The following is a 27979-nucleotide window of genomic DNA, read 5'->3' on the forward strand; positions in this document are numbered from 1 at the left end:
TCAAGGTGATGTAAGAAAAAGTGAATCGTTGTAATATAAGATAAGTGATGGTTTGTGATACTTCAATATAGTTTATTAAAAAGATCGTCGGACTGTAATGAAATGAAAGATATCACATTCCGTGTAGTGTTTAATGCAGCCTCTGGACGGTACAGGGCGCTTCAATATGGTGACAGCGAAAAACTGTTCGGCAATTAGAACAGCGGGACGCCAATTTTCTGACTGGAAGAAGAAATCAGTGTCAGAATCAGTGCAAACCATGAACATTGAACAGTTTTGAACAATTGAGAAGAAAACAATGTTACACACTGGATGGAAAAGATGAAATTCGTGGCAGCGCAAGTGATAGTGGAATACAACGTAGCACCGAATTGGAAATGGCAACGCAACAACCTGTGTATGGAACCGAGTGCCTGGACCAATGGACATCATTCAGCCTGCATTATTTGATGGTATCGTGAGTATTAACCTTTCAAATGATTAAGTGTTTTGAGATGGTTTAAATTTTTTGTGAGTTGGTTTGAAATGATGAAAAATTTTTACGATATGAACAAAAACATTTTAATTGAAATACTGTTGTGGGAAAAATAAAGAAGTTATTCAAAAATTTATAAAAAAAGGAAATCATAGTGATTTTTAATAAATAATGGAAAAATATAACAAGAATAATGATTTCAAGAAGAACAAGTGGATGAAAAATACGAACAAACACAAAAATACAAACAAACACTAGTTAACAAAATCAAAGGAAAGTCGCGGACTTCTGTTAACGATTAAAATTATTGATGCATAATTACGTGCTGATTTTGAGACCGTGTTTAAAATAAGAAAACTAAGAAGTACAGTTTTTTTTATTATACGAGACAATCGCAACCAAGTTTTTTTTAGAATTTACTAAAATTTAAATATCTCAAGTTACAATTCACCAAATTTAAATATCTTTTTAGGAATAATAGAAAGCTGAATGTAATATGTTTTGAATATCTAATTATTTTTTTTTTTTCTCGTCAGATTAGATATTGATGAGTGTTGGGAACAATCTCCTTAAATTGTAGCAAAATATTCAATAAATAAAACAAGATTTGCATTTTTCTTTCAAAAAAAAAATCTTTATCAGTTATAGCAATGTTGATTCAAAATCGCCAGCTTTGTACGGGATATCGAAAATATTTTCAGCTCTACTGTATTTTTTTCCCTTATGCTTTCGAACTTAGGGCATAATTTTACACTAAACATGATTTTCAGATGTAAGCTAGCATTACAATGGAATGGAATCAATCAAAACAAAAAAAAAATAATAATTTTGTAAATATGCAGCAGACCGGCGATAATAAGGTCGTGTTAATTTGAAAAAAAAATCAGTAAAAATATCAACATAAAAATGACCACTAATACAATGGATGAAATAGGCAACAATAGTGGAGCGAACAACGCTAGATTTGAATTTCCAATAAATTTTGCTATACAGTGTATTCCAGAATTTCATGGTAGTGCATGTGAATTAGATGCTTTCATATATCAAATAAATTGTTTTTTGAAACCCATAAAACGGATAACTGATGCTAGTGAAAGGAAAAATGCAGAAACCGTACTCATTCAAATTGCACTGTCTAAACTTAAAGGCCCAGCAGCGTTAAAATTTAAAAACATTCTTGCAAATACTTGGGATAAAGTGAATGATAATCTCCAAAAAGAATTCGGAATTAGTTTACATTTGGAAGAACTGTTTAATAAAATAGAGACCCTTGAACAAGGCAAGTGTGAAAGTTTTAAAAACTACAAAGATCGCGTTCTTCAACTTAAGAGGAATATTGATGAATTCGAAAAAGATTATATTAAAGATCCTACAATTGAGTCATACGCTCAAAGACATTTAAGAATACATTTTCTAGCGGGTTTGGAAGATATAAATTTGAAATTTTTTGCAAAAACGAAAAAAGAAGACTCATTGGAAGATTTGCTAGATTACCTACAAGAAGAATGCATCGATGTGGAACAACAAGAACGCATCGAGCAGAGATTGAGGGATTCCCACACTGCAGAATTTTACAGGCAACAAAATGAAAAACAGAAATTCAGTAATCCACAATGTATTGATCACAACTTCTATTACGATAAAAGTAGATTCAACCAGAGCGAAATAGGTTATGAAAAAGATTTTAACAATTATAGATATCTAGGACAACAAGAAATTTATCGTGGTGATTACCAAATGCCTTATTGGACCAACAGAAATTTTGATGAACGCAACATGGGAATTCAAAACAATAACATTTGCTATGATGAGCGAAAAAACTAAATAACCGGAGGTTCGTTAATTGCGTCCGATCACTCCGTCAATCAGAAAATAGTTTAGAAAGGCGCTTATATGCTGCAAGTAATAAGAAAATGATGCCCATGAACATAAATAAGAGTTATAACATACCACAAAAACAAATGGTTCAATTTGATAAATGCATTCCAGCACAAGAAAAAGTATTTATACATTGGACGGGCAATAATCAATTTATGTTAAACATACCCACTGTAGAAAGACCATACACAAAAATCAATTACATGATAGACACAGGCTCACAACTAAAAATATTAAGGACAAGGTATTTGGAGTACATTGCTCAAAACTTTTAGAGCACCGTTTTTTAGAACCGTTGAACGGATTCGGATGAAAATGCATCACGCCATTGACAACCACTGAACAATTAGCGTGATGCATTTTCATCCAAATCCATTCAACGGTTCTAAAAAACGGTGCTCTAGAAATTTTGAGCTATGTACTCCAAATACCTTGTCCTTAAGATGGGATGCAGCCCCTAGAATCGGAGCAACAGACATAGATTATTCCGAATCTGAAAAGTTTTTGATTTCGGGATTCAATGGAAGTCAAACAAGAACGCTCGGATCTACTGAAGTTAGTTTAATAATTGGGAAGTCTAAGTATAAGATAAAATTTTATTTAGTTCACCACTTAAATGTACATGGTATCATAGGAGCAGAATTTTTGAAACAGCATGCATTATATATTAGCCAGAACTTTGATTACATAGCCCTACGCAAGCCAGATAGTGTAGAATATAATATTAACAATATTACAACAACAAAGTACGTAATGGTATCAGATAAATCTTGTCAGACTGATCTACAAGATAATAGTAATTGTATACAATATGATAACAATGACAAAAGCTGTCAAGTAAATTTTGATATTGATGAAGTCATACATGATGAAATAGTTACACCGCCAATCGTACCGAAAAAAGATTATTCATGCAATATGTGCCTTTATGAGAAGTATTATGAAGACGAGGAATGCATAAATCAACATTTTGATGAAGAATATTATAATAATGGATGTTACAATAAGAATGTAGAGGCCGGGAATCAATATACGCCGGAGGATTTAGATTCAAACCAAGATCTAAGTTTGACAGATAATTTGAATTATGAACAAATACAAGGTAAAAATCGTATCGAAAAATTGCTAGATACAATTGATTTGAAGCATTTGAAAAGCGCTAATTACGACGCAATGGAAAATATAATGGCAAGATATTGTGATGTATTTTATTTGAAAGGGGATCACCTGACAGTAACAGATGCAGCAGTACATGAAATTGAAACAACGACTAATGTGCCAATAAATAAAAGGCAGTATAGGTTCCCTGAATCAACAAAGAAACAAATTAATGAGGAAATTGAAGAAATGCGTCGGCAAGGGATTATTAGGCCCAGTAAAAGTCCTTGGAATGCACCTGTTTTATGCATACCAAAGAAAGATTTAGACGAAGAAGGAAACAAAAAGCATAGAATTGTGGTAGATTTTAGGGCATTGAATTTGATAACTAAACCATTTGTATATCCGATTCCACAAATAAATGAAATATTGGATAGCCTAGGCGATAGCAAATACTTTTCAACAATTGATCTGAAATCCGGATTTTATCAAGTTCCTATAGACCCAAGAGATGCTGCAAAAACTGCATTTTCTACACCCAAAGGTCATTTTGAATTCACGAGAATGCCTATGGGGCTTAGAAACAGTCCCTCGACTTTTCAAAGACTGATGAACACAGTTTTATTTGAAATTGAAGATGTTAAAGCAATCGTTTATTTGGATGATATCATTGTTTTTGGAAGAACAATTCAAGAGCATAACGAGAATCTGATTAAAGTTTTGAAAGCTCTTCGTAAACATAATTTAAAAATTGAACCAACAAAATGCCAAATTTTGAAAACCGAATTGAAATTTTTAGGACATACAGTTGATAAAAATGGTATTCGTCCGCTTGATGGTAATATTAAGGCTATACGAGAAATGGCAATACCAAAAACTGTAAAAGGAGTGCGATCATTCCTAGGAACAGTAAACTTTTATGGTAAGTTTATACCAGGAATTGCAGAAAAACGAAAACCTCTGAATGATCTATTGAAGAAAAATGTAAAATTTAACTGGACCCCAGAGTGCCAGAAAGCATTTGAAGAATTGAAAAACTTTTTAACGTCTGACTCTTTGCTAGTGAGACCAAATTACAAGGACACATTTGTTTTAACGACAGATGCCAGTGAATACGCTATTGGAGCAGTTTTATCGAATGAAAAATCAATTGACAGACCCATAGCTTACGCTAGTAGGGGACTTATTGGAGCAGAACGAAAATATTATACAATTGAGAAAGAATTACTGGCCATAGTATGGGCAGTGAATTATTTCCGTCATTATATCTACAATCAGAGGTTTATTGTTTACACAGATCATAGACCATTGATCTCAATATGGCATCTAAAAGAAACTTCAGCAGTCCTCACACGTTTGCGTTTGAAATTGCAAGGATTGGAATGCGATATTCGATACAAACAAGGAAAGGATAACGTTGTAGCGGATTTTCTCTCTAGGCTAAATCCAGACAATGAATCAGAAGAGCAGAGTAATCCAGCCGATGAAATTAAAACCGCAAGGTCGAAATTAATTGCTGTGGTCACCCGACAGCAAACGAAAAGAGCAGAACAAGAAAACGTATCCAACCAAAAACACCGCGACCGCGATCAAGCGAACAAACAGCTGATGAAAAACTACACCGTTTCTGGCGACAATAACGGGGGCGCGATCGCTGACCGGGACCATGAAAGCGAGGGAACCAAAACAAAAACGCAAAAGATGACCTATATGAATGATAGCGTAAATAATAATTGCACGGGTTCCGACCTACGAGGCATAAACAAGGTGTCAAATATACCTCCAGCAAGTACGAGTGCGATATCGGACGAGGCTGAAGTTGAGGAATCCATTATGGCCGACGTTTTCGATTTATGCAATAACACGCACACTAATGACACATTTGCGGCAAGCGCATATGATGAATTTTTAGAGATGTTCAAGAATAATCCAATTGATGTAAATCGATTAAAAATTTCTAGGAATTTGAAAAATGCAGATGCTGATTGTAACATTGTAATTTTGAATAGCAGATCAGCATTTAATGAAATTTCAAAAATTATTGATTTACCCCATGGACTGAAAGATTTTTGCGAAGATGAAGTTGTTTCTATTCCAGATAGTAATTTATTCGGAATTATTGTGGAAGGCAAAAGTAATTCAATGATTAATACCAAAACATTCTTTTACAAACTTAGCAACTGCTTCAATCAAAATAAAGCGCCGATAACAGCGTCCAAAAATATTCATTTGATTTCGTTCAGAAAGATTAAACAATTTGAAGTACTTGAGATGATTCAATTTTTAGCTTTGAAAAATCAAATTACGTTAAGCCTTTATAACGCAGATTCGGAACGCACTGAAGTACGTAATGAAAATATCGAAACAATTCTTCGAGAGTTCCATGATGCTCCTTTAGGCGGACATGTTGGAGCAAGGCGAATGCGGAAACGCATTGGTCTTATTTTTAATTGGAAAAACATGAGAAGAGACATCGAGAATTACGTAAAACAATGTGATTCATGCCAGAAAAATAAAATTTGTAAATCCAATAAAATTCCTTTAAAAGTAACCACAACGTCATCCGAACCATTTGAAAAATTATATATGGATATTGTTGTTCTCCCAGAATCCGAATGGGGCAACAAATACGCGCTGGTTATGCAGGATGATCTTACAAGATTTTTGGTAGTAGCTCCAATGGACAATCAAGAAGCAGAGACTGTATCCAAAACTTTTGTCGAAAAATTCATTTGTAAATTCGGTACTCCGTTGGAACTGGTGACAGACCAAGGAGCAAATTTCATGAGCAAATTTTTTAAACACGCATGCAAAATTTTGAAAATCAAAAAAATCAATACAAGTGCTTATCACCCACAAGCAAATCTAGTAGAACGATCAAACAGAGAATTGAAAACATATTTGCGACAATTTGTCGGAGAAAACCCGCAACAATGGGACCAACATCTTGATTATTTTACCTTTGAATACAATACTACAAATAATAGCTCAACAAGCTACAGTCCGTTCGAACTTTTATATGGAAGAAAGGCAAGGATTCCTACCTCTATATACACTCCAACAGATTCAGATCTAACATATAATGACTATTTTTGCGAAATGAAACAAATTCTTAAAAATTTGCATGAAAACGCCAAAAGAAATTTGATTATTTCGAAAGAGAAACGTAAAATTATTTATGATAAGAAAACCGAAGAATGGCAACCTATGTGGGGCGAGTTGGTTTTAGTACAAGCAATCCCAACAGGAACAGGTCAAAAACTTCAAAGTAAATGGAGAGGCCCATACGCAGTAGTTGACCTACCCAGCGAACAAACCACAATCATTAAAAATGGGAACAAATTTGAAAAAGTCCACAATAATAGGTTAAAAAAGTATAATGATTGATTAGCTATGCATAGTCGTCAATGTATAAATTGATGTAAATATTGAAAAACCAATTATTTCCTTATTACGAATGATTTTTTGTAAATATTAGTTACTAAATATGTTGTTAAAAAAAATACCATAGGAATAATATGTTAGGATAGAGGCTTGCGTAGGATAGCTAGGAATATTAATTGAATTATTATATTAAATAAACAATTATCACATATAACTGTAGTAAGGTTCACAACAAAACGGTTAACGATTGGAGAGCATACGAATTACCTTAATTGGAATTATATCGTAACAACTCAAAAGGAATTGATAAAAAAATGAAATAAAAAAATAATGATAATAGCAATAAATAAATAAATAAATTTTATGAGAATATGAAGAGACATAAAGAAATGATAATGATGAATGAATCAGGATAATGAAAATAAGTTTTCGGGAAATTTTGTACAGCTGAATTATAACAAAAATGCGTCCATCAATTCGGCATGAGTTTGAATGCAAGAACGATTTGAATGTACCGAAGAGCTGAAAAGGGGTAATTTGGGAGGAGTAAACATAACTAAGCAAAATGATTAATTGAAAAGGGTATATAGAAATTGGGAATGAAGAATTGATATATTGGGAATAATATGATGGGAAATAAAAAGTATTCTTGAAAGGGGAAATATCATTGGGGTATATCGGGTAACAATAGCGGGGAATGTATAAGAAGAAAAATAATAACTTGAGAGATTCTTGAATAAAGAAGCAGCTCTATTTAACGTTAATACATATGGAATACATAATAAATGAGGTTTGAGCAAACAAACAAAAGACATAAATTGTTGATTGAGAGTATTAATAATAAAAAAGAATCAATGACAACAAACGAACGATTATTCTCTGAAACGATAAAGCAAAACGGATTAAACAAAAAAAAACAATTTAGAAACAATTTAGACCCTAATTAAACTACGGAGGACGCTCCTATATAATATGGTCATGTCACATAACAATTTTGAAAGTATATACGAGATCGGATGAAAATTGAATGATGAGGACAAGGGAGGGCCCCCCAGGATGCTTGTGAATGTTGAGTGTGAATGGTGAATGAATAACTAATTTGAAAAAAAAAAGAAAAATATTAATATGTGAATGAAAAATGAAGTAATATTTATAGATTTGGAATCATTAGGTGGCGTCAAGAAACAAAAACTAGAAATTAACATAAATATATTTATATTTTATCAAATCATGAATTAAACACAAGATCTAAGTCTCGTTACAGGTATCCATCCAAAAACCTTATTCGGTAAGGGGGAGAAGTCGTAGCAATAAGGCGATCAAGCCGAGCCTGCGAAAGGAAACGGAGCAAACAGGAATTGAAAGAAAACGCACTGGAGAGAATTCTGCAGTGAGATTTTTTGGAATTGGTAATACAGATGTTTATAGTGATCCTGCAGAAGCTTTCCATTGCTACAACTCACATTTTAATATTTTACGGGTTTTGAAAAAAAAAACAGTTTATGACTATTAAGAAAAGTAACGGTAACAGAGCATAATTAATGTAATGATGCAGTTTTTTTTAAATACTATTGTAAAGGTTATATTTTGCACATACAAGAAAAACAAATAATAATAACATGAAGACTAAAAGTTCAGTTTGTCATGGTAGATCAATATTTTATAAATCGATGGTTTCGATAGAATTTAAATATAACTTCCTCGAGAGATGACGCGGGAGGACAAGACGAGAAGGCAACACCTGGCGAGAGCAATCAGAGGAGCAGTTCAACAGTACCTCTATGAAAACGTACCACAGCCAATTGGTACGATGACGAGAAATGACAGATCGGATGGAAAGTTGAAGGTCAAAGGTGCTGGTATGGCGGAGGAGAGAATTCAGCGAACATAATTTTTCACCGGAGACGATTCAAGGTCAACTCGGGTGGCACATCGAGACAAATATTATTGTACATCTGCGAATCTGCTAATATGAACCAACACAATGCAGAGCATCGGGAAAAACTACAACAACAACGACAACAACAACAAAACAACAACAACAAAAACAACAACAACAACAACAATTCATACAAACATATGATGAGAGAAGGACGTCTTCAAAGTTTCCCAAATCAACCGACATAATGTAATGTTCACCAACCGCATTACATTCACCATTGAAAAAGCACTTACTCTGTGCTTCATACAACAACAATTAACAGTAACCATAATCAGGAATGCAACATTTCGACATCATCGAAAGCTTTAGAATTTAAGTCAACTAATTACAAACTCTTTAAAGAGTGTGCAACAGTTCCACAATTTGCACCAGGTCAAAGACAACAATATTCGCATCACTATTGAGATTGATCCAATACCAATAAAATTCAGAAGGCGGGCGATAAGTAATCAACCACAACACCGTAAACGACAATGATAAACAATCCAGTTCGGAAGGCAACTTATGACACTTTTTCGAGAAACAACAGAAAGCAACAGTAAAACTAGTTCTTCTGTATGCAAACGACAGCGCGGGAATTACCAGCAGGGAAATACGATTCAACCGAGGTAATATCCGGATACCAAAGCTTCATGGTCACGTTCCCACAGGAGACGACATCAACTGAATCAACTACATCATCTTCAAGACAAACCAGTACAACAGAGAAGCAACGATACCACTCATCTGAGACCTGATACTAACCAATTGATCTGGGCATTGAACAAGAAGAGGCACATATCAAAGGCAGACGAACAACACCTACGACGAATCAAGAGGAGCAGCAGCGAGTACCAATGAAGTCAATCTCTTGAGGAAGAATGTAAGAGGGTTAATACAAAATTTAATGTTTATTTGGGAGATTTAGATCAGCTAACTGTATTGGAAAACATTTTGAGACACTTTACAGGAAAAATGGAGAATAGTATAGCAGTTTCAGTTTATATATTAACAATCATCGTTAGCATCATCATTTAAATGCTGAGTTTTTTTTGTTTTCGGGGGATACATTTTACCCACATACTTACATTTGAACGTGATTTTATACACGTTCAAACTCCGCTAAGTGGGAGGGCATGCAAAGACCTAAATATTCCCACGCCTTCCGATATTCAAAGTCAATTCAACTGAAACAAAAATGCATTTTCACCCCACATTCCCAACAGCTGCCCGGGGGATTTGAGATTCAATTTTCATCGTAGGGTCTACCTACCTCACGCGCGGCATATTGGAAGCAACTGACCTAGTTTTTATAACCCATCATCGTCCGGTGGTGGCCGGGTGCGATCGTGTTGCACCGCGTTAGGTCCGGTCGGTGTGATGCAATTTCAATTACGCTTGGGACAATGATGGGTAATAAACCCGAAAGAATGATATAGAACCGCGACATCATATTGATCGCGCTGGAACAAAGATTGTTTATTTTTGTTTCGAAATCAAGGCGCCGAATTGGCCGGGTAAGGTTCTGAACTCAGGTGAACCTTAGCTGGAATGTTCTGAAATTGAGACACCGTATTGGCGGCATACGGCGCCGGACTTGTTTTGCACTCGATTTGTTTTGACTTCGAGTAAACTGAAAGAAAAGAATGTGGGGGTATAATTTCAACCAACATCCGCGGCCGGGGGCCGGCTAGGGTTCACTGTGCCCAAGTAAGGTACACTTCAATAACAAAGCGGGTGCTTTGTTTTGGAGAATTTGGTGCCAAATTCCAAAGACGATGAGGATGATGATGGTGACGATGATGATGATGGGGAGAATGATAATGACGTCGATGGTTGGTTCAATTCTTTCACACACCCAAGCCTTGTATACGCTCAAGTGAGGCGGGGCTAGAAGATGTAGGCCTTGGTGTAAAGATTCTCAGTAGGTTTTGTGCGAACACGCCCAAGTCAGGCGTGGTTAGGAGATTTAAGTTTTTCGTTGGTATTAATATTCTTGGTAGGGCTTGGGATACGCCCAAGATAGAAGAGTCGTGATGTTTTCAAGAAGAGAAGGATTTTAATCACGATGAGGACAAGTAGGATAGGTAGAGGTCTAGGTTTTGGACTTATTAGTATTTTCATTTGGTAGGGTTTTGGATACGCCCAAGTTGGTTCGGGCATTGTTAGGAATTATCATGACATCTTCGGCAAGACGAGAATGATCGTAGGAATTTTAGACACGCCCAAGCTGGTTCGGGTATTGCTAGGAAATTTAGGCTATAAATACGGAGGCTTTGGCTTCAGTCGGGGCAGTCAGTGAAGACAGTTCGTAGAGAACAGCCAGTAGTCGGGGAGTTCGGTGACAACGTTAACGCAGGCAGCACATCGGATAAGTCTTGAGCTCCCATGTGGGACACCTCTAGATACTGTCCTAAGGCTGTAGGTAGGACTTAGTAGTTGGTCAAGAAGAAGCTAGAAGTGTCTCTAGATTATTAAACTTAGTAGTTCGATGAAGAAATACAGAAAATGTCAAGGTGATGTAAGAAAAAGTGAATCGTTGTAATATAAGATAAGTGATGGTTTGTGATACTTCAATATAGTTTATTAAAAAGATCGTCGGACTGTAATGAAATGAAAGATATCACATTCCGTGTAGTGTTTAATGCAGCCTCTGGACGGTACAGGGCGCTTCACAGCTACCGGAGGAGTGGAAGGAAGGGGTAATCTGCCCCATTCACAAGAAAGGCGACCATTTGGAATGTGAGAATTTCAGGGCGATCACTATTTTGAATGCTGCCTACAAAGTGCTATCCCAGATCATCTTCCGTCGTCTGTCACCTAAAACAAATGAGTTCGTGGGAAGTTATCAAGCCGGCTTCATCGACGGCCGGTCGACAACGGACCAGATCTTTACCGTACGGCAAATCCTCCAGAAATGCCGTGAATACCAGGTCCCAACGCATCACCTGTTCATCGACTTCAAAGCGGCATACGACAGTATCGACCGCGCAGAGCTATGGAGAATCATGGACGAAAACGGCTTTCCTGGGAAGCTGACTAGACTGATTAAAGCAACGATGGACGGTGTGCAAAACTGCGTAAGGGTTTCGGGTGAACTATCCAGTTCATTCGTATCTCGCCGGGGACTGCGACAAGGTGACGGACTCTCATGTCTACTCTTCAACATCGCGCTGGAAGGTGTGATGCGACGAGCCGGGCTCAACAGCCGGGGAACGATTTTCACAAAATCCGGACAATTTGTGTGCTTTGCGGACGACATGGACATTATCGCTAGAACATTTGGAACGGTGGCAGAACTGTACACCCGCCTGAAACGCGAAGCAGCAAAGGTCGGACTGGTGGTGAATGCCTCAAAAACAAAGTACATGCTGGTAGGCGGAACCGAACACGACCGGAACCGTCTGGGTAGTAATGTTACGATAGACGGGGATACTTTCGAGGTGGTGGAGGAATTCGTCTACCTCGGATCCTTACTGACGGCTGACAACAACGTGAGCCGTGAAATTCGGAGGCGCATCATCGGCGGAAGTCGGGCCTACTACGGGCTCCAGAAGAAACTGCGGTCGAAAAAGATTCACCCACGCACCAAATGCACCATGTACAAAACGCTAATAAGACCGGTGATCCTCTACGGGCACGAGACATGGACCATGCTCGAGGAGGACCTACAAGCACTCGGAGTTTTCGAGCGACGCGTGCTAAGAACGATCTTCGGCGGTGTGCAGGAGAACGGCGTGTGGCGGAGAAGGATGAACCACGAGCTCGCTGCACTTTACGGCGAACCCAGCATCCAGAAGGTGGCCAAAGCCGGAAGGATACGGTGGGCAGGGCATGTTGCAAGAATGCCGGACAACAACCCTGCAAAGCTGGTGTTTGCAACGGATCCGGTTGGCACAAGAAGGCGTGGAGCGCAGAGAGCACGATGGGCGGACCAGGTGGAGCGTGACTTGGCGAGCATCGGGCGCGACCGAGGATGGAGAGCGGCAGCCACGAACCGTGTATTATGGAGAAATATTGTTGATTCAGTTTTATCTTGAATTTGATGTAATACTAAATAAATGAATAGAGATGTAGCGCGATCTTTTTTTCAAATTTCGTGAAAATCGGTTGGAAAATGAAGTCACGGCTTTTTTCTGAAATTAAATTCCCAACTAGGACCGAAACGGGATAAAGAAAATCATGAGATCCTTAATGAATTCCTTTTACTAATAGAACTCTTGGAAGGAATCCCATAGAAAATCCAGAAGGCATTGAAAAAGGGACATCTGGGTTCATCCCAGAGAAGAAATACCACCGATCAGAAATTTTTTTTTGTTCGAAAACTGTGGAAATAGCTGTGGAGAAAACGGAACGGTACGAGATAATCTTGAGAAATCTGAGATACTTTTTTGGAGCAACCCCAGAAGGAACCACCTTAGAATAGCTCCGAAGAAGTTCCAAGAGGTTACACAGAAAAATTCATTGAGATTTTCTAAAGAATTTCCTGTAAAACTGATGTAGCAAATGTTGAAGAAAACTCTCAGAGGAATGCCTGAAGATTTCCTTGAATAAATTCCTGATGAAAACCTTAGATAGAAATACTAAAGCCATCCCTGGAAGAACTCTCGAAAGATTTTCTGGTAGAACTCCCCAAAACATTATTGGAAAACTTCCTGTAAGAACCCGTGTAAGAACTTTTGATTAAATTTGGAAGGAGTTTTATGAAGAAATTTGATTTTCGGAAGGAAAACTTGGAAAAATAGTAAAGACATTCTTACAGTAACTTTTGTCACTGAAATTTATTAAAGTTTTTAATAAAATCCTTGAAGGAATGGAGATTCCTCCAGGTATGAAAAAAGGAAAGAATTCTTTGGACGAATTTTGAGTTAATTCATGAAGCATTTCCTTGAAGAATTCCCGGACGAATACTTGCAGGAATTCAGGATCCAACCTTTGGAGAAATTCCTCAAGTATTCCCTGGAAAAATACATGAACGGTTCCTTGTATAAATTCCTAAAATAATAATAAAAGGAACTTCGAAATGATTCTTTGGTGTAATTCTCGATAGATTTTGTGCAGGAGCTTCTGAAGGAAATTTCAAAAAAAAAAATACTTGGAAGAAAACTTTTTTTTAATTTTTTGCTACATAGAGAAGGACTATGTCATCTGTCGTAATAAAATTTTGCTGGATTTTCATAATTTAATTAAAATATATGAGATAAATCAATTACAATATTATATTTGTTAACAGATCATGATAATTATTTTCCTTCGTAAAGCATGTAAAAACACTTGGATAGTGCAGTAAGGTGGCCCACACTTATATGAAAAACAAAAATTTCGAAAAATGTCAAGTCTCACCTGCTAAACCAGTTGTTTTGGACTCACAGAAGCTACGTTTAAAATTTGAGCAAAATCAATTAAGCCTAAGGGGGCGCTCAAAACGCTTGAAGTTTGTATGGGAAAACTTGGCCAAATGAATGCAGAAATTGTACGTTTTCGAATTTTGCCGCAAGGTGGCGCTGTAAGTGTACAATAATCAAACCCTTTGGTATTTTTGTAGGTGACTGTATGCCAAAGAGCTTTGCCGAAGACCGCAAAGTGATCTAACGTCTGTGAAAAAAGTTATACCCTAGGTAAAGTGAGGATAAACTTTATTGTTGTTTTTCCAATACATGTAAAGGAATAATATCAATAATGAAATCTCAATACTTTGTCTCACTTTGCCTAGGGTATAACTTTTTTCACAGCCGCCGGATCATTTTTAGGTCTTCGACAAAATTCTTTGGCATATAGTCACCTACAATAATACAAAAGGGTTTATTTATTAACGCTTACAGCGCCACCTAGCGGCAACATTCGAAAACTTAAAATTTTTACATACATTTGGCCATGTTTTCCCATACAAACTTCAAGCGTTTTGAGCGCCCTTTTAGGCTTAACCGATTTTGCTCAAATTTTGAACGTCTGGGAGTCCAAAACAACTGATTTAGGAGGTAAGACTTGGCTTTTTTCGAAATTTTTGTTTTTCATATAGGTGTGGGCCACCCTAACAGACATGATCTGTTTCTTTGTAATAATAAAACATAAGTATTGGATTCAATATACCGCAATTATTAGTAATCTGTATAAAAAACGTAATCATTTAAAATAACGTTCTTTGGACATAATAACAGATATACAAAAAAAAATAGAAACTTAAAGATAAGTTTAAAAACACAACCAATATTGGAAGTTCACTACACATTTAGAACACACGGTATTCATACACATTGGAGCTTAAATCTATTATGACTTCCATAAATCGATGGTTAATAGTGTATAAGCTGCACTCTACAATCTAAATAGTCATATACCAGATATACCAGATGTCATATGTCAGTTTTCGAGTTTCAAATATCCTCCAACAAGTTGCCCTTTGCTTTCACAGATAAGTTAATGTTAACATTACATTGAGTGGATCATCGGGATTCTGCCGTTGTCCAAAACGTTAAAACATATAATGCCACTACTCTCATCGATACTAGCCTTCGTTCAGTTGCATATAGGTAAAACTTTTCCCACAATTAAGAACATACCAGTTCGAGACTTGTTTTCCCTCTATCCAAACTAGGTGGCACTCTACGCCGCTGCTGTGGTTCAGTCTCAACCTCCAATGGTAACCCGGTCCACTTCTTCCGGTCCGTTTCTATCGAAGCGCACAAAGTTGTCTTCGGTTTTTTCGATAGGATCCACATCGAACAATCTAATCAACGCCATCATCGAGAGCACCACGTACGGGACGATAACTGTTTGGAAGGGGAGAAAGAAATTGAATCATTCTAATGTAACTTGACAATGAACAATCAAAATGGAAACTTACACATCAAAATCGGTAGGGTCAGATTGAAGAAAGCCGTTTTGTACCAACCATCGCCGGTAGCCAACAAAAACATATCACGCATCAGCACCATGAACAGCTCAAGCAAAAACATAACGCAGAACGGGTATAGGAACGCTTTTCTCTCCTGTAAAGAAAGGGGTGGGTTAGTTTCGCTTTACTGGTTTAGTTTATAAAAGAATATTTTTAATCTTTAAAGAGATCTGAGGAAAATCTTTCAAAAAGTGTTGTTACTAGTTGATAGCAAATCATCAAATTTATCAATTAAAAAAAAATCATGTCAAATTTAACAACGGAGTTTTAATTTTCATCAAAAATCGATATGACTTCTTAAAATTTCCGGAAATTTGTATCGGTATTCTACCGGAATCTGCTGATGGAATTCTAACTGAAATTCAACCAGGAATTTTCCCAAGAATCTACGGCAACGCTGTAAAAAAATTCTCCTTGAGTTTATCCAGCAATGCTTCCCATAATTACTCCTTTAATTCTCCAATATCCTCTCCTGGAGCCACCATAATGAAAATTATGATTTTTCAATATTTTTTCCTGAATATTTTTCTCTGCATTCTACATAAAACGGGCTTAGTGGTCTAATGGCTTCTGCTTCTGATTCGTATGCATAAGGTCGTGGGTTCAATCCCAGGCCCGTACCTCTCCCCCTACTTAGTATATTTCTACATACTTTCTCCCTCCTTTCTTCATATACAACTCATGTATATTCAAATGTTCATAGCCATCGCAAGATCAGATATGAGTTGAAAAAGCATGTGTGGCTTCGTGGTCGTGCGGCTAGTGTCACCAAGCATTTAGTCGCATCATGCTAGGAGCGCGGGTTCGATTCCCGCCGCAGCTGTCAGGAAAAGTTTTCGGCTGTGCCACTGAGCGTTGCATGCTAGTCCGTTGTCTAGTGTCGAGCTTCCTTCAAAGAGCAAAATAGCTCACTGGAAGTACTAAACGTGTCCGTGTCTTTTTTTCCGTTTCTCTTCCTTCCAACTTTCACAGCACAGTGTCAATCTATCATATAGCGCCTACGAGCTATCCAATCGAGCGAACTGATCGCATCTTTACAGTAATAACACATTAATTGTTCACCTGACGCCTGGCATCCACGCACCAATGTGTGAACCATATCCCATGAACTCTCCGATATCCGCATGAATTTGTGCAGACGCAGAGGTATACAAAGGATCATCACAATCATCTCCTTCCTCTAATTGACTATTGACCTGCAACCTGACGTGACCAGACGCCATTGTCGCCTAAAAATAGAAGATCACCAACGCTCACACACTGAAGATGCCTTTTTAATTCCCAGCAGATATCTCATTGGTTCGTCGTGTATCCCAGGGGGATCAATTAAAGATAAGCTCAAGCTCAATATTTTTCTCTGTATTCTATTACATCATCTACTGTTGGAATTCAAACTTAAATTCAGCCAAAGAATTTCCCATGAATCTTCTGCAATACTTTTGAGAAATTCTCTGATCCACGAATTTATCCGGCAGTGCTTCCATAATTACATTCTTCCAAATCTTCTCCGGCATTTTCTCTTGGTGCCCTACCAGTATTTTAACTAAAATTCATTAATTTTCCGACGAATATCTAACAATAATTATGGATCTCTCCACGAATTTGTGCAACTCCCAAAACTTTTTCATAGGTGTCCAAAACTAACCATCCTTTCCCATTCCTCAGCAGTCGCAAGGACGTGGCCAGGACAGTGCTCGACCATTGGAGGATTGCGTCAGTCTTGTCTAAGAGTCAGAGATTAGTCCCAAATCTTTGTGCTTTGAAAGTTCGGACGGGAAGGAGGCAACCCTCATAACAGCGGTCTAGGACTGTACCACCTACGAATTTGTGCGACTCGCTTAATGCTAATGCTAATGCTAAATGCTCCCAAAACTTTTTCATATATACACTTACAACTCCTCTTTGGGAGCCACCATAATTGAACATTGTATTTCCGACCCTTTTTTCTGAAAACTTTTATCGGCATTCTACTAGCTTCTGCCAAATGAAACTCAACCAGACATTTTCCTATGAATCTCCAACAATACTTTTGAGCAATCCTGAATCAATCCAATCATGAAATTATCCAGCATCGCTTTCCAGAATTACTCCATTTTTTTTTCAAATTTATTGTAAAAATCGTCCAGCAATACTCTTGAAAGTTACTTCTATAAATCTTCCAAATCTTCTATTTCCTCTCCGGGAGCCACCATAATTGAACATTTGGATTTTCAATAAAGTAATGATAGAAATAAACAAAAGGCATGTCATTTTTATCTCCCAACCAGGCCAGGGAATTCAGTCTTCGAATCAGGCAGTATCACCTTAATCTCATACTTCCCTTTCTGACTTTTTTTTTATTCCATAAATATCTCCCACTTTGTCGATGATCACGATGGGCAGATTATATGGGGTGACTCACTGGCGATTTTTGGCGGATGCATGCAAACTTCCCATTTGCCAGACTTTTCCTCAAAGCTTTTTTATCTGTATTAACGAGATTTTTAGCCCTAGGCTAATTCATCTCGGGACACATGCTTTAATTCCCTTCTGAAGGAAGATCTCACATTTTGTGAAATTGTCGGGAATGGGATTTCTTCTACGCTTTCTAACAAACTTCTTCCAAGATTTCTTATGACTTCTACAAAGAGATCCTGATATTTTTGGTAGATGCCTTATACTTATACTAATCGCGTGTACTCATTTTCTTTGAATTCCAAAATTTGTAGCAATTTCCATAAAAAAGGTCATTGTAATACTTCGACAGATTATAATCTGTAATCAGTAATCTGTAATCAGTAATTACTGACAAAATGTGGGATAAATTATTTCCAATGCTGTCATGGTAAAATCAGAGCTAGTAAGTCAAGGTTCTCCGATTTCAGCGCCCCTTCACAGGTACATTTCCATGGATAAATTCCTGGAGGAATCTCTGGAGGATCCGCTTGAGCAATTCCTGAAGGAACTGCTGGAACAACTTCTGAAGTATTTTTAGGAATATTGAAGAAGTTTCTAAAGCTATTTTCGAAAGTACCGCTGAAGAACTTAAAAATAATCTGAAGAAAATTCTAAATAAAATTCTGTAAGCATTTCTGACAAACAGGAATATTTCAAGAATATCTGGAAGGATTTTTTTTAAGAAATTCCAGAAGGAAAACCTGACGAAACACCTGGAAACTACTTAACAAAAACTCTTGAGATACTTTATTTGAATGATTTCCTGGAGGAATTCATAGAGGAAACCCTGAAGGAATTTCTGGGAAAATCCATAGAAGAGTACCCAGCGGAATTTCTGATGAAATCTCTGTGTAAATTTCAGCAAGAATCTCTGCAAGAATGTCTTACAGCCTTTCCATAAGAATCTGTATGTGAATATCTGAAAGAATCTGTAGAATATAGACTGTTTCAGAAATTATAAATACACTAACGATTAACTGCCATTTCAATTTGAGTATAATATCCAAAAAAGTTTCTTCTAGCCCTTATGGTAAACATGCTAACGAAGCAAATAATACCAATTTTGTTGATGTTTCTGGTAAAAGGTAAAAAATAGGGCTCTGTAAACTAGATGATTAAAATTTGAAGTTGCACAAAATGGTCAAAAAATGTAGCATAGTAGAATAGAAAAAAATCTCACAGATAAAATATTTAATTTACAAACACAATAAAAATGGCTGTATCGATAATAAAAGATATTTCTCGATTGCTAAGAGTAATTTTTACTGGAATATTTGATCAAGAACCACCATTACGGGCCTTCTCAAAACAAAAATTTTTGTTTTAAATTTCTCAACAACACCAGTAGCAACAAACGTTAAGCAAACGAATGTCTTAATTACTGCTTACTGCATTCGTTTTTATGATATGACAAGCTTTGATATCTGAAGGATCGAATGAGCTGAAAAAATGAGTGTGTTTAGATCAAATGCGTTCAGGAAAGCTAAGAAACTGTGTGGTAGTTCTTATGTTCCGTAGAAAACCTTAAAAAATGAGAAACTTGAGCTCCGAAAAAATGTTGTGGAAATTCCTTTATCGATTTTTCCCAAATTTTGATCAAGGTAATCCTTAGACAACTTGTTGAGAAAGCGAATGTGATAAAAATTTAGATAATTTTTGGTATTTAATGATAAATAATGTTGAAATCATTAAAAAACACCTTTGTGCAAATGCAAATTTGAAAAATTAAGTAATTTGTTAGGGAACTCGACTGTTCTTTAAAATATCAAGACAATTGAAAGGAAATATAAAAATATGGAGTATAATATGCTATACTCTGAAAGAAGTTGGTAAAAATCATTAGAACAGTTCATTTTATTTAATAAACAAAGTGTATTTATAATTTCTGAAACAGTCTATATCTGAAGAAATGTGAAGGAATCTTTGAAATTTCCTTAAAAATCTCTTGTAGAATTCCCAAAGCAATCCTTATAAAATTCTTTAGAAAACTAGTGAGAAAGTTTTGAAGAAGTTCTTAATTTCTGATTCTTAATGTGTCTGTGCATTATTTTCTAAAAAAAAATCATGGCATATTTTTGAGAAAGCTCATGGAAGGTTTTCTAAGTGAATGCTTTAAAATTTTCTGATTACACCCGATTCTGGTTTTTGCTATAACTTCGTCAATTTTGAACCGATTCTTATGAAATTTTGTACACATGTAGGCACCATTACCCAAGTAAAAGAGCTAGGTAAATAACAGTTTCTTAAGCTAAAGTTTGCTTAAGAGATACAGCAAAAATATTTGTTGGGTAGTACTATTCGTGTACGAAAATTTATGTCAATTAGTTCAACATTGAATGAGCTATATATAAAAAAAATACCCGTGTAAAAAAAGATCCGGATGTACTCCATGTAAAACAAAAAGATTGAAGAAATTCGAGAATGAATTTCGGGAACAATCTATGCACGATATTTTTTAAGAAGAACTTATAATTTTTCTTGAAGTACTTTGCAACATTTTTGGAAGCTATCCGTGCAAGACTTTCTTAAGGAGTTGTTGGAGAAATTTCTGGAGGATATTCTTAAGTCTGAAGGAGTCCCTATGAGATTTTGTGAAAGAATTTCTGGCTGAATTTCTTTAGGAATTTCTGGGTGATTTTTTTAACGTAAATCTACGAGGTGTTTCCAAAGGAATCCTTGAAAGAATTCCTTTAAGAATCCCTGGGAGATTTTTTTTCAGAACATCATGAAAGTTTTTTTTAATGAACCTTAGGATGAATTTCAGCAAGGGTTCATAAAAGAATTTTCGAACAATCTGTGGAAGTTTTTTCAAACTAATTCTTGGAGAAATTTGTAAAAAAATCTGGAGATATTTCTGAATTAATTATTGGACGAATTTATAATAAAAGCCATGGGAGGTTTTCTGGAAGAATGCCTGGAAAAAATTGTGAAGGAACCCGTAGGGCAGTTTTTTTTTTTTTTTTGAAAGGGTCTTCTGAGGAATTTCTAAAAAACCCCAGGAAGATTTTCTGAAAGAAATTAAAAAAAAAATCCCTGGAGCAATTTCTAAAGCAACTCTAGGATAAAGTTTTGGGATAAATCCATGGAAAGTCGTTTGAGAGTTCTCAAAGGAATTTCTGAAGGGTTTTTCTAAAAAAAAAAATCAAGAACAGTCCTGAAAAAGTAGAGTAAATCTCTGAAGAATTTTCTGCAGCAGTTCATACACAACTCTTTGTCCCTAGTGGAATTTCTGGAGAAATTGGATGTTGCTGTGGGAATTTATGGTAAAATTCTTGGAAGAGTTTCCAAAGTAACCCCAGTAAAATTTTTCGAATAAACTTTTGAAACATTTTTAATTAACTCTGGAATATTTTATGAAGGTATCGAAAGTAAAATTATTTTAAAGGAATCTCTGGAGAAATTTCTAAATAATTGTCTGAAGAAATTTCTGAAGGAATCTTTGGAAGAAATTTTTGAAAGAACCCCTGGAGGAATTTCTGCTTAAAGTTATGGATATTTTTATAGACAAGAAGTGCAGAAAAGTAAATCATTCAAGATGCATTGAAAGAATTGTTTGTGGAGTTTGTAGATTAGGAGGAAAATCTAAACAAATCCCTGAAGAAAATTTTCGAATAAATCCATGGAAGACTTTTTGAATGAATCCGTGAGGGAATTATCCGAATACTCGGACGGAAATTTGTCAAATATTTTGTTTAGAAAGATTTTTTGAAGAATTTCTAAAGACAGTCTTGGTAGGTTTTCTAAAGGAATCTCCAAAAGATTCTCCAAACGAATGCCTAGATTAATTTCTGAATAAATAACCAGCGGAAACTCTAACGTTATCTCTGTTCAAATATCTCAAACAACGTCTGAGATGATTTGTAAAAAATCGTAGGCGAATTGGTGAATTAATTCAGGCCAGATTAAAAAAAAACAATTCTTTATGACACTACTGGTGGAAATAATCTGATGATGATTTCGAAAGTTTTCTTTGGAGACTGAATTCGTAAAGGATGTTTTAAAGCAAATCTTAAAGGAATTCCAGGGAAATCCTTGAAGACCTTTTGAAAGAAATCCCTGAATGAACTTCTGCACATGTTGACTTGGGCTTCCTAAGTGGTTTTTGAATTGAAGCTGGAGTAGAAATTGTTGATTGACCGTTGTCCAATAGCGTGATCTCCAATAATGGGGACCCGGACTCTCTGGCTAAGGGCTATTGCTTTTTTTTGGCTATCACTAGCAAGGCTACCAAAATGATGTGGTATTTCTGCATACATTCTTGAAATTCATAAATATCCCTCAATTCTGTCATGGTGGCTCCCAAAGAGGAAGTATGAAGTTATTCTGGGAAGCATTACTGGATAAGTTCGTGGAGGATTTCTCAAAATTGAAGAAATCCCAGGAAAATTCCTTGTTAAGTTTCAGTAAGACTGTCAGCAGCAGGCGCTTACGATCTTATAATTTGTCGAAAAAAATTTTCGAAAAAATTAAAAAAAAAAACAGGAAAGCTCAATTTTTACCGCAATAAATGTTTAACTGGAAAAATATCTGCAAAGTGGATTTCCTTCAAACATCCTCAAAAGTCATTCCAAAATATACTGCGAAGATCATAAAGTTTTGCTTCGGATTTTGAAGATCAATAACTCCGCAAGATATTATATCTCAGACTTATTCAAGGTTTACACCAGATACGTATTCAAGAAAGTCGCCTAAGGAATTTGAGACGGAATTGTCCAGAGTTCTCCCAGGAGCTGTGGAAGGCATCTCTGAGAGGCACAAGTTATGGAAAGCTTCTCTCAAAAGTTCTCGAAGGCTTTCCCCAGAGGCTCTGGATAGCATTTCTCAGAAGCTCTGGAAGACATTTCTTAGAAGCACAAAAAGGTTTCTACAAGAGGCATAAGCTATGGAGGGCTATTGAAACAATGAGATGCTTTTTTCAGAAGACCTGGAAGGTATCTTCTAGGTACTTCGACAGGCTTCTCCCAGATGCTCTGGAAAACTTCTCTCAAAACCTCTGGAAGGCTTCTCCGAGAAGCACTGGAAGACATCTCCACGATGCTCTGGAAGATTACTCTCTGAAGCTCTAGAAGCAAAAGTTAAAGAAGGCTACTACTGAAGCACTGAAAGTCTTCGCTTAGAAGCTCTTGAAAGCTTCTCCCAAAGGCTCTGGAAGGCATCTCCGAGGAGCTCTGGAAGACACTCTGGAGCACTAGATACAAAAGCTATGAAAAGCTTCTAAAGTAATGAAAAGCTTTACTCAGATGCTCTGGATGGTCTTTCCCAGAAGCTCTGAAAGGTTTCTCCTAGAAGTTCTGGAAGATACTACAGTGGTTTTTCGGTTTTATCACGGTCAAAAAAAATTTTACCGTGATAAAAACGAAATCGTGAATTTAGCGAAACGAGAAATATATGTAATTTTTTATCCAAAATCGTTCAACTGCAAAATATATAAGTCGTAGCTTATATTTTTTAACTGTTTTGGTGGACTGGACAATGCTGTATTGATTTTATATTGATTTCGGAATGTTTTAAAACAAGTGTGATAAAAACGAAATTAAAATCGTGATATAATCAAACAGAATACCGTGAATTTGAGCGAGTAGTGATTAAAACGACTAGTGATAAAACCGAAACGCCACTGTACTGGTTTCTTTTAAAAAGTCCAGAGGCCAGTACAGGAAGACTTCTCTCAGAAGATCTCGAAAAGTTTTCTTAGAAGCTCGCAAAGACCTCTCCCAGAAGCTTAAAGTTTCTCTCCGCAGCCCTGAAAAGCATCTCCCTGATGCTCTGGAAGACTTCCCTCAGAAGCAGAAATTATGGGAAGTTTTTGAGACACTGGAAGATTTCTCTCAGAACCTTCTCCCAGCGACTCTCGAAGGCATATCCCAAAGGCTCTGAAAGGCATCTCCCAGGAACTCTGTAAGACATCTCTTGGAGGCTTTAGATAGCTTCTCCCAGATGCAGAAACTATGGAAGGGTTCTGAAGCAATGAAATGCTTTACTCAGATGCTGAGCAACGACTCTACCAGAAGCTTTGGAAGGCCTTTCCCAGAAGCTCTGGAAGGTTTCACCTAGAAGTTCTGGAAGGAACTTCTGGTTTCTCTTGAAAAGTCCAGAGAATAACGTTATGGAAGGCTTCTGAAGCACAGGAAGTCTTCTCTCAGAAGCTTTCGAAGAGTTTTCTCAGAAGTTCGCGGAGACCTCTCCCAGAAGCTCTGTAAGGCATTTCGCAGAAGCAGAAGCTTCGGCATCTGAAGCAATAGGAGGCTTTCTCAGAAGCTCTGGAAAGCATCTTCCTGATCCTCTGGAAGATTTCTCCCAGATGCTCTGGATGGTTTCTCCCAGTAGATCTGGAAGGCATCTGCCAGATGCTCTGGAGAACTTCTCTAAGAAGCTCTAGGAGGTTTCTCCCAGAGGTAAAGACTGAAGCTTATGGCTTCTGAAGCAATGAAAGGTTTCTCTTAGAAGCTCTGTATGGCATCTCCCTGATGCTCTGGAGGACGTCCCTCAGAAGCTCCAGATGAAGAAATTTTGGAAGATTTTTGAGACACTGGAAGTCTTCTCTCAGTAGATGCTCCCAGAGACTCTCGAAGGGTTCTCCCAAAGGCTCTGGAACTCTGAAAGACATCTCTTAGAAGCTTTAGATGACTTCTCCCAAATGCAGAAGCTATGGAAGACTACTGAAGCAATGTAAAGTTTTACTCAGGTGTTCAGCAAGGCTTCTACCAGAAGTTTTGGAAGGCCTTTCCCAGAAGCTCTGGAAGGTTTCTCCTAGAAGTTCTGGAAGGAACTTCTGATTTCTCTTAAAAAGTCCAGATGCTAACGAAATGGTAGGCTTCTGAAGCACAGGAAGTCTTCTCTCAGAAGCTTTCGAAGAGTTCTCTCAGAAGCTCTGGAAGGCATTTCGCAGAAGCTCTAGAAGGTTTATCTCAGAGGCAGAAGCTTTGGCTTCTGAAACAATCGAAGGCTTTCTCAGGAGCTCTGGAAAGCATCTCCCTGATCCACTGGAAGATATCTCCCAGATGCTCTGTTTGATTTCTCCCAGTAGCTCTGGAAGGCATCTCCCAGATGCTCTAGAAGACTTCTCTAAGAAGCTCTACAAGCTCTCTTCCAGAGGCAGAGGCAGAAGCTTTATGACTTCTGAAGCAATGAAATGGTTTCCCTCAGAAGCCTTGGAAGGCATCTCCCTGATGCTCTGGAAGAAGCTTCACAGGCAGAAGGTATGGACGGTTTTTGAGACACTGGAAGTTTTATCTCAGAAGCTTCTCCCAGCGACTCTCGAAGGCATCTCCCAAAAGCTCGGGAAGGCATCGCCCAGGAACTCTGGAAGACATCTCTTAGAACCTCCAGAAGGCTTCTTCCGGATGAAGAAGCAATGGAAAGCTTCTAAAGCAATGGAAGGCCTTTCTCAGAAGCTGTGGAAGGCATCTCCTAGATGCTCTCAAGAGCTTCCACCAGTAGTTCTGGAAGGCCTCTGCCAGAATCTGTGGAAGGTATCTCCCAGGGTTCTGGAAGGCTTCTCACAAAAGCTCCAGAGGCAGAATAGCATGCCATTCGATTTGACTCATTTATCCAGATTAAATTAAATCTGGAGACATAACAGCATCATGAATGGTCGGAACAAATCATGTTCTGATGCAGATTTTAGGATAGCAAGGGTAAAGGTTTTTGTGGACACTGGAAGTTTTCTCTCAGAAGCTTCTCTCAGCGACTCTCGAAGGCATCTCCCAGGAACTCTGGAAGACATCACTCAGAAGCCTTAGAAGGCTTCTCCCAGATGCAGAAGCTATTGAAAGCTTCTGAAGTAATGGAAGGCCTTTCTTAGAAGTGCTGGAATGCATCTCCCAGATGTTCTCAAGGGCTTCCCCACCAGAAATTCTGAAGTGCTCCAACCAGAATCTATGGAAGGCATCTCCCATATGCTTTAGAAGACTTCTCACAGAAGCTCCAAAGGCAGAATATCATGTCATTCGATTTGACTCATTTATCAAGATTAAAAACAATCTGGAGGCATAGCAGCATCATGAATGGTCGGGACAAATTATGTTCTGATGCAGATTTTTGGAAAGCTAGGGTAAATGCTCCTTTCTTGAAATATCACGTCTTGCTTGGCACTGGTATTTTTTTTCCAAATGTATTTTGTTTCAATTTCAAAAGTTCAACCTCACAACTATTTTTGTGTTTTAAATTTGTCCAAAAGCCTATTGTGTTCCTCTCCTATCATTGAGGGTCCCATTAGAATTTAATGGAATGTGTCGTAAACCGAGTTTGAATTTCGCTTTCATAATTGGAAAAGTATATGTACCTAATGTCACACATTATCGAAAACTTAGATAACCGTTAGTTTTTATAACGTGCTAAGAGATAAAAAAAAACCACCGACAAACATTTTGAAACGTTTTATTATGTGGCTGGATCATTTTTATTTATAGAATTGATACATTTGCCAGTTCACATTCAATTACTTACAGTAATTGACATCATTCCCTTTGTAGTTTTTTCATCGCCTGGAGGGCTCTCAGCAAATTGAACATGATTCGATCCATCCTCGGAGCAAAAAATGTTACATGAATGAAAAGCGTGTGCGAATTCAACCTTGAAAAAAACGGCCTACGCACGTCATTTCCATTTTCCGGTATCATCTCGAAATATTCTGAAAAGCCTTAAAATTTCACAGCGAACTGACTGACTCCACCGATGAGCTTTCTCGATCCTTGTTAACCGACGACGTGTTACACATTCTTTTCCCGCTGATGGTATAAAGAGTTCTTCGAACCGAATATGAATATGAATGAAAAACCACCTACTCAACTTACCTTAGTTACTCCGATGATAAGGAAGCTGTCGGCAATCATCCAAGCGATTCCCAATATGAGAACCGGTATCCCGGAGAAACGTAAATCGATCACTGTAGCGAAGCAAAACCAAAAAAAAAAAAGCATTGAGTCATCATCGCATCGTATAAACAACAAAGGCTAACATTTTCTTTCCGCAAATGTTTCATAGGAAGGGTAGGCAGGTACTTACAATCGTCCCATTGGCTGTAGGAGCTGACATTCGACAGCAGCGCCGTAAACACGGGAGTGAGAACGCTGCTCACAATGCAGATGCAGTAGCCATGAAATTTGATGAAGAACCGCAGGAAGCTGTCCATTTTGCCGAACACAAACGGACGACACCAGTTGATTTGAACTTTTCCTTTCCGCACAAATGACAGATGGTAAAACCCAGCTTTTGGGATCAACGTTCGACCGATATCTGAGCGATGCTCACCTCCGGATTGTCCGTCTGCTGTTGCTTGAATCAAACAATTATGATATTTGGTTATTTTGACAGCTTACCTACTTTCACGCACCGACGGTGATACTCTGCAGACAATTTCGCTCTTTTGCAGTTACTCTCTCTTTCTCTGTTTTGAGATTTTCGGGTTTCGTAGGCGGTTAACAACCACGCAGTTGAACCGCCAAGAAGGCAAATCACGTTCAAGCTGTTTCCGACAGTTATTCAGTTATACTGAACGTGAATTAAAGGTTTTTCTATTTTATGTTAAAAGCAGAGTCAGAAGAACATTTCAACTTTGATGAGAAGTGAACTGACATCCATTTGTAAAAGTATCGGTGCTTACTGTATATTGTGATGATATCCTGAAGAGCTACGATATGGGTCCATGTTTCTTACCGTCAAAACCACGAGAAGGAGAAGAGAGAGAGAATGAGTCAACGTTCTCTGTTTTGTTGCGCTTGCGCGGCATTTCTCGTTGCAAAGCAGTTGTTATGATTGAAAATGTTGCACGGCCTTAGGGATGTCAGTGTTGTTATATTCTAATGAGGAAATTTATAACGACGTTTTTATTACGCAGAAGGGAAGATTCAAAAATTACGTCCATCGTTTTTCGGGATTTCTAGACCCCCCC

General features: G+C 37.4%; 2 protein-coding genes across 5 annotated transcripts in view; one reads left to right on the forward strand and one right to left on the reverse strand.

The window, feature by feature from the left end:
* The window catches only part of LOC109418956 (mediator of RNA polymerase II transcription subunit 15), a 566077-nt gene that overhangs the window by 292633 nt on the left and 245465 nt on the right, over positions 1–27979 (forward strand). The gene's annotated exons all lie outside the window — the stretch shown is intronic.
* On the reverse strand, positions 14832–27422 carry LOC109418963 (uncharacterized). The gene is made up of 4 exons (XM_019693184.3): positions 27094–27422; positions 26883–26974; positions 15601–15745; positions 14832–15526 (listed from the first exon to the last, which is right to left on the reverse strand). Exons 1-4 carry the CDS (start codon positions 27218–27220, stop codon positions 15384–15386), a joined length of 507 nt encoding a protein of 168 aa, XP_019548729.2. The 5' UTR covers positions 27221–27422; the 3' UTR covers positions 14832–15383.

The sequence above is a fragment of the Aedes albopictus genome, chromosome 2 (assembly GCF_035046485.1).
Source record: "Aedes albopictus strain Foshan chromosome 2, AalbF5, whole genome shotgun sequence".
NCBI lineage: Eukaryota > Metazoa > Arthropoda > Insecta > Diptera > Culicidae > Aedes > Aedes albopictus.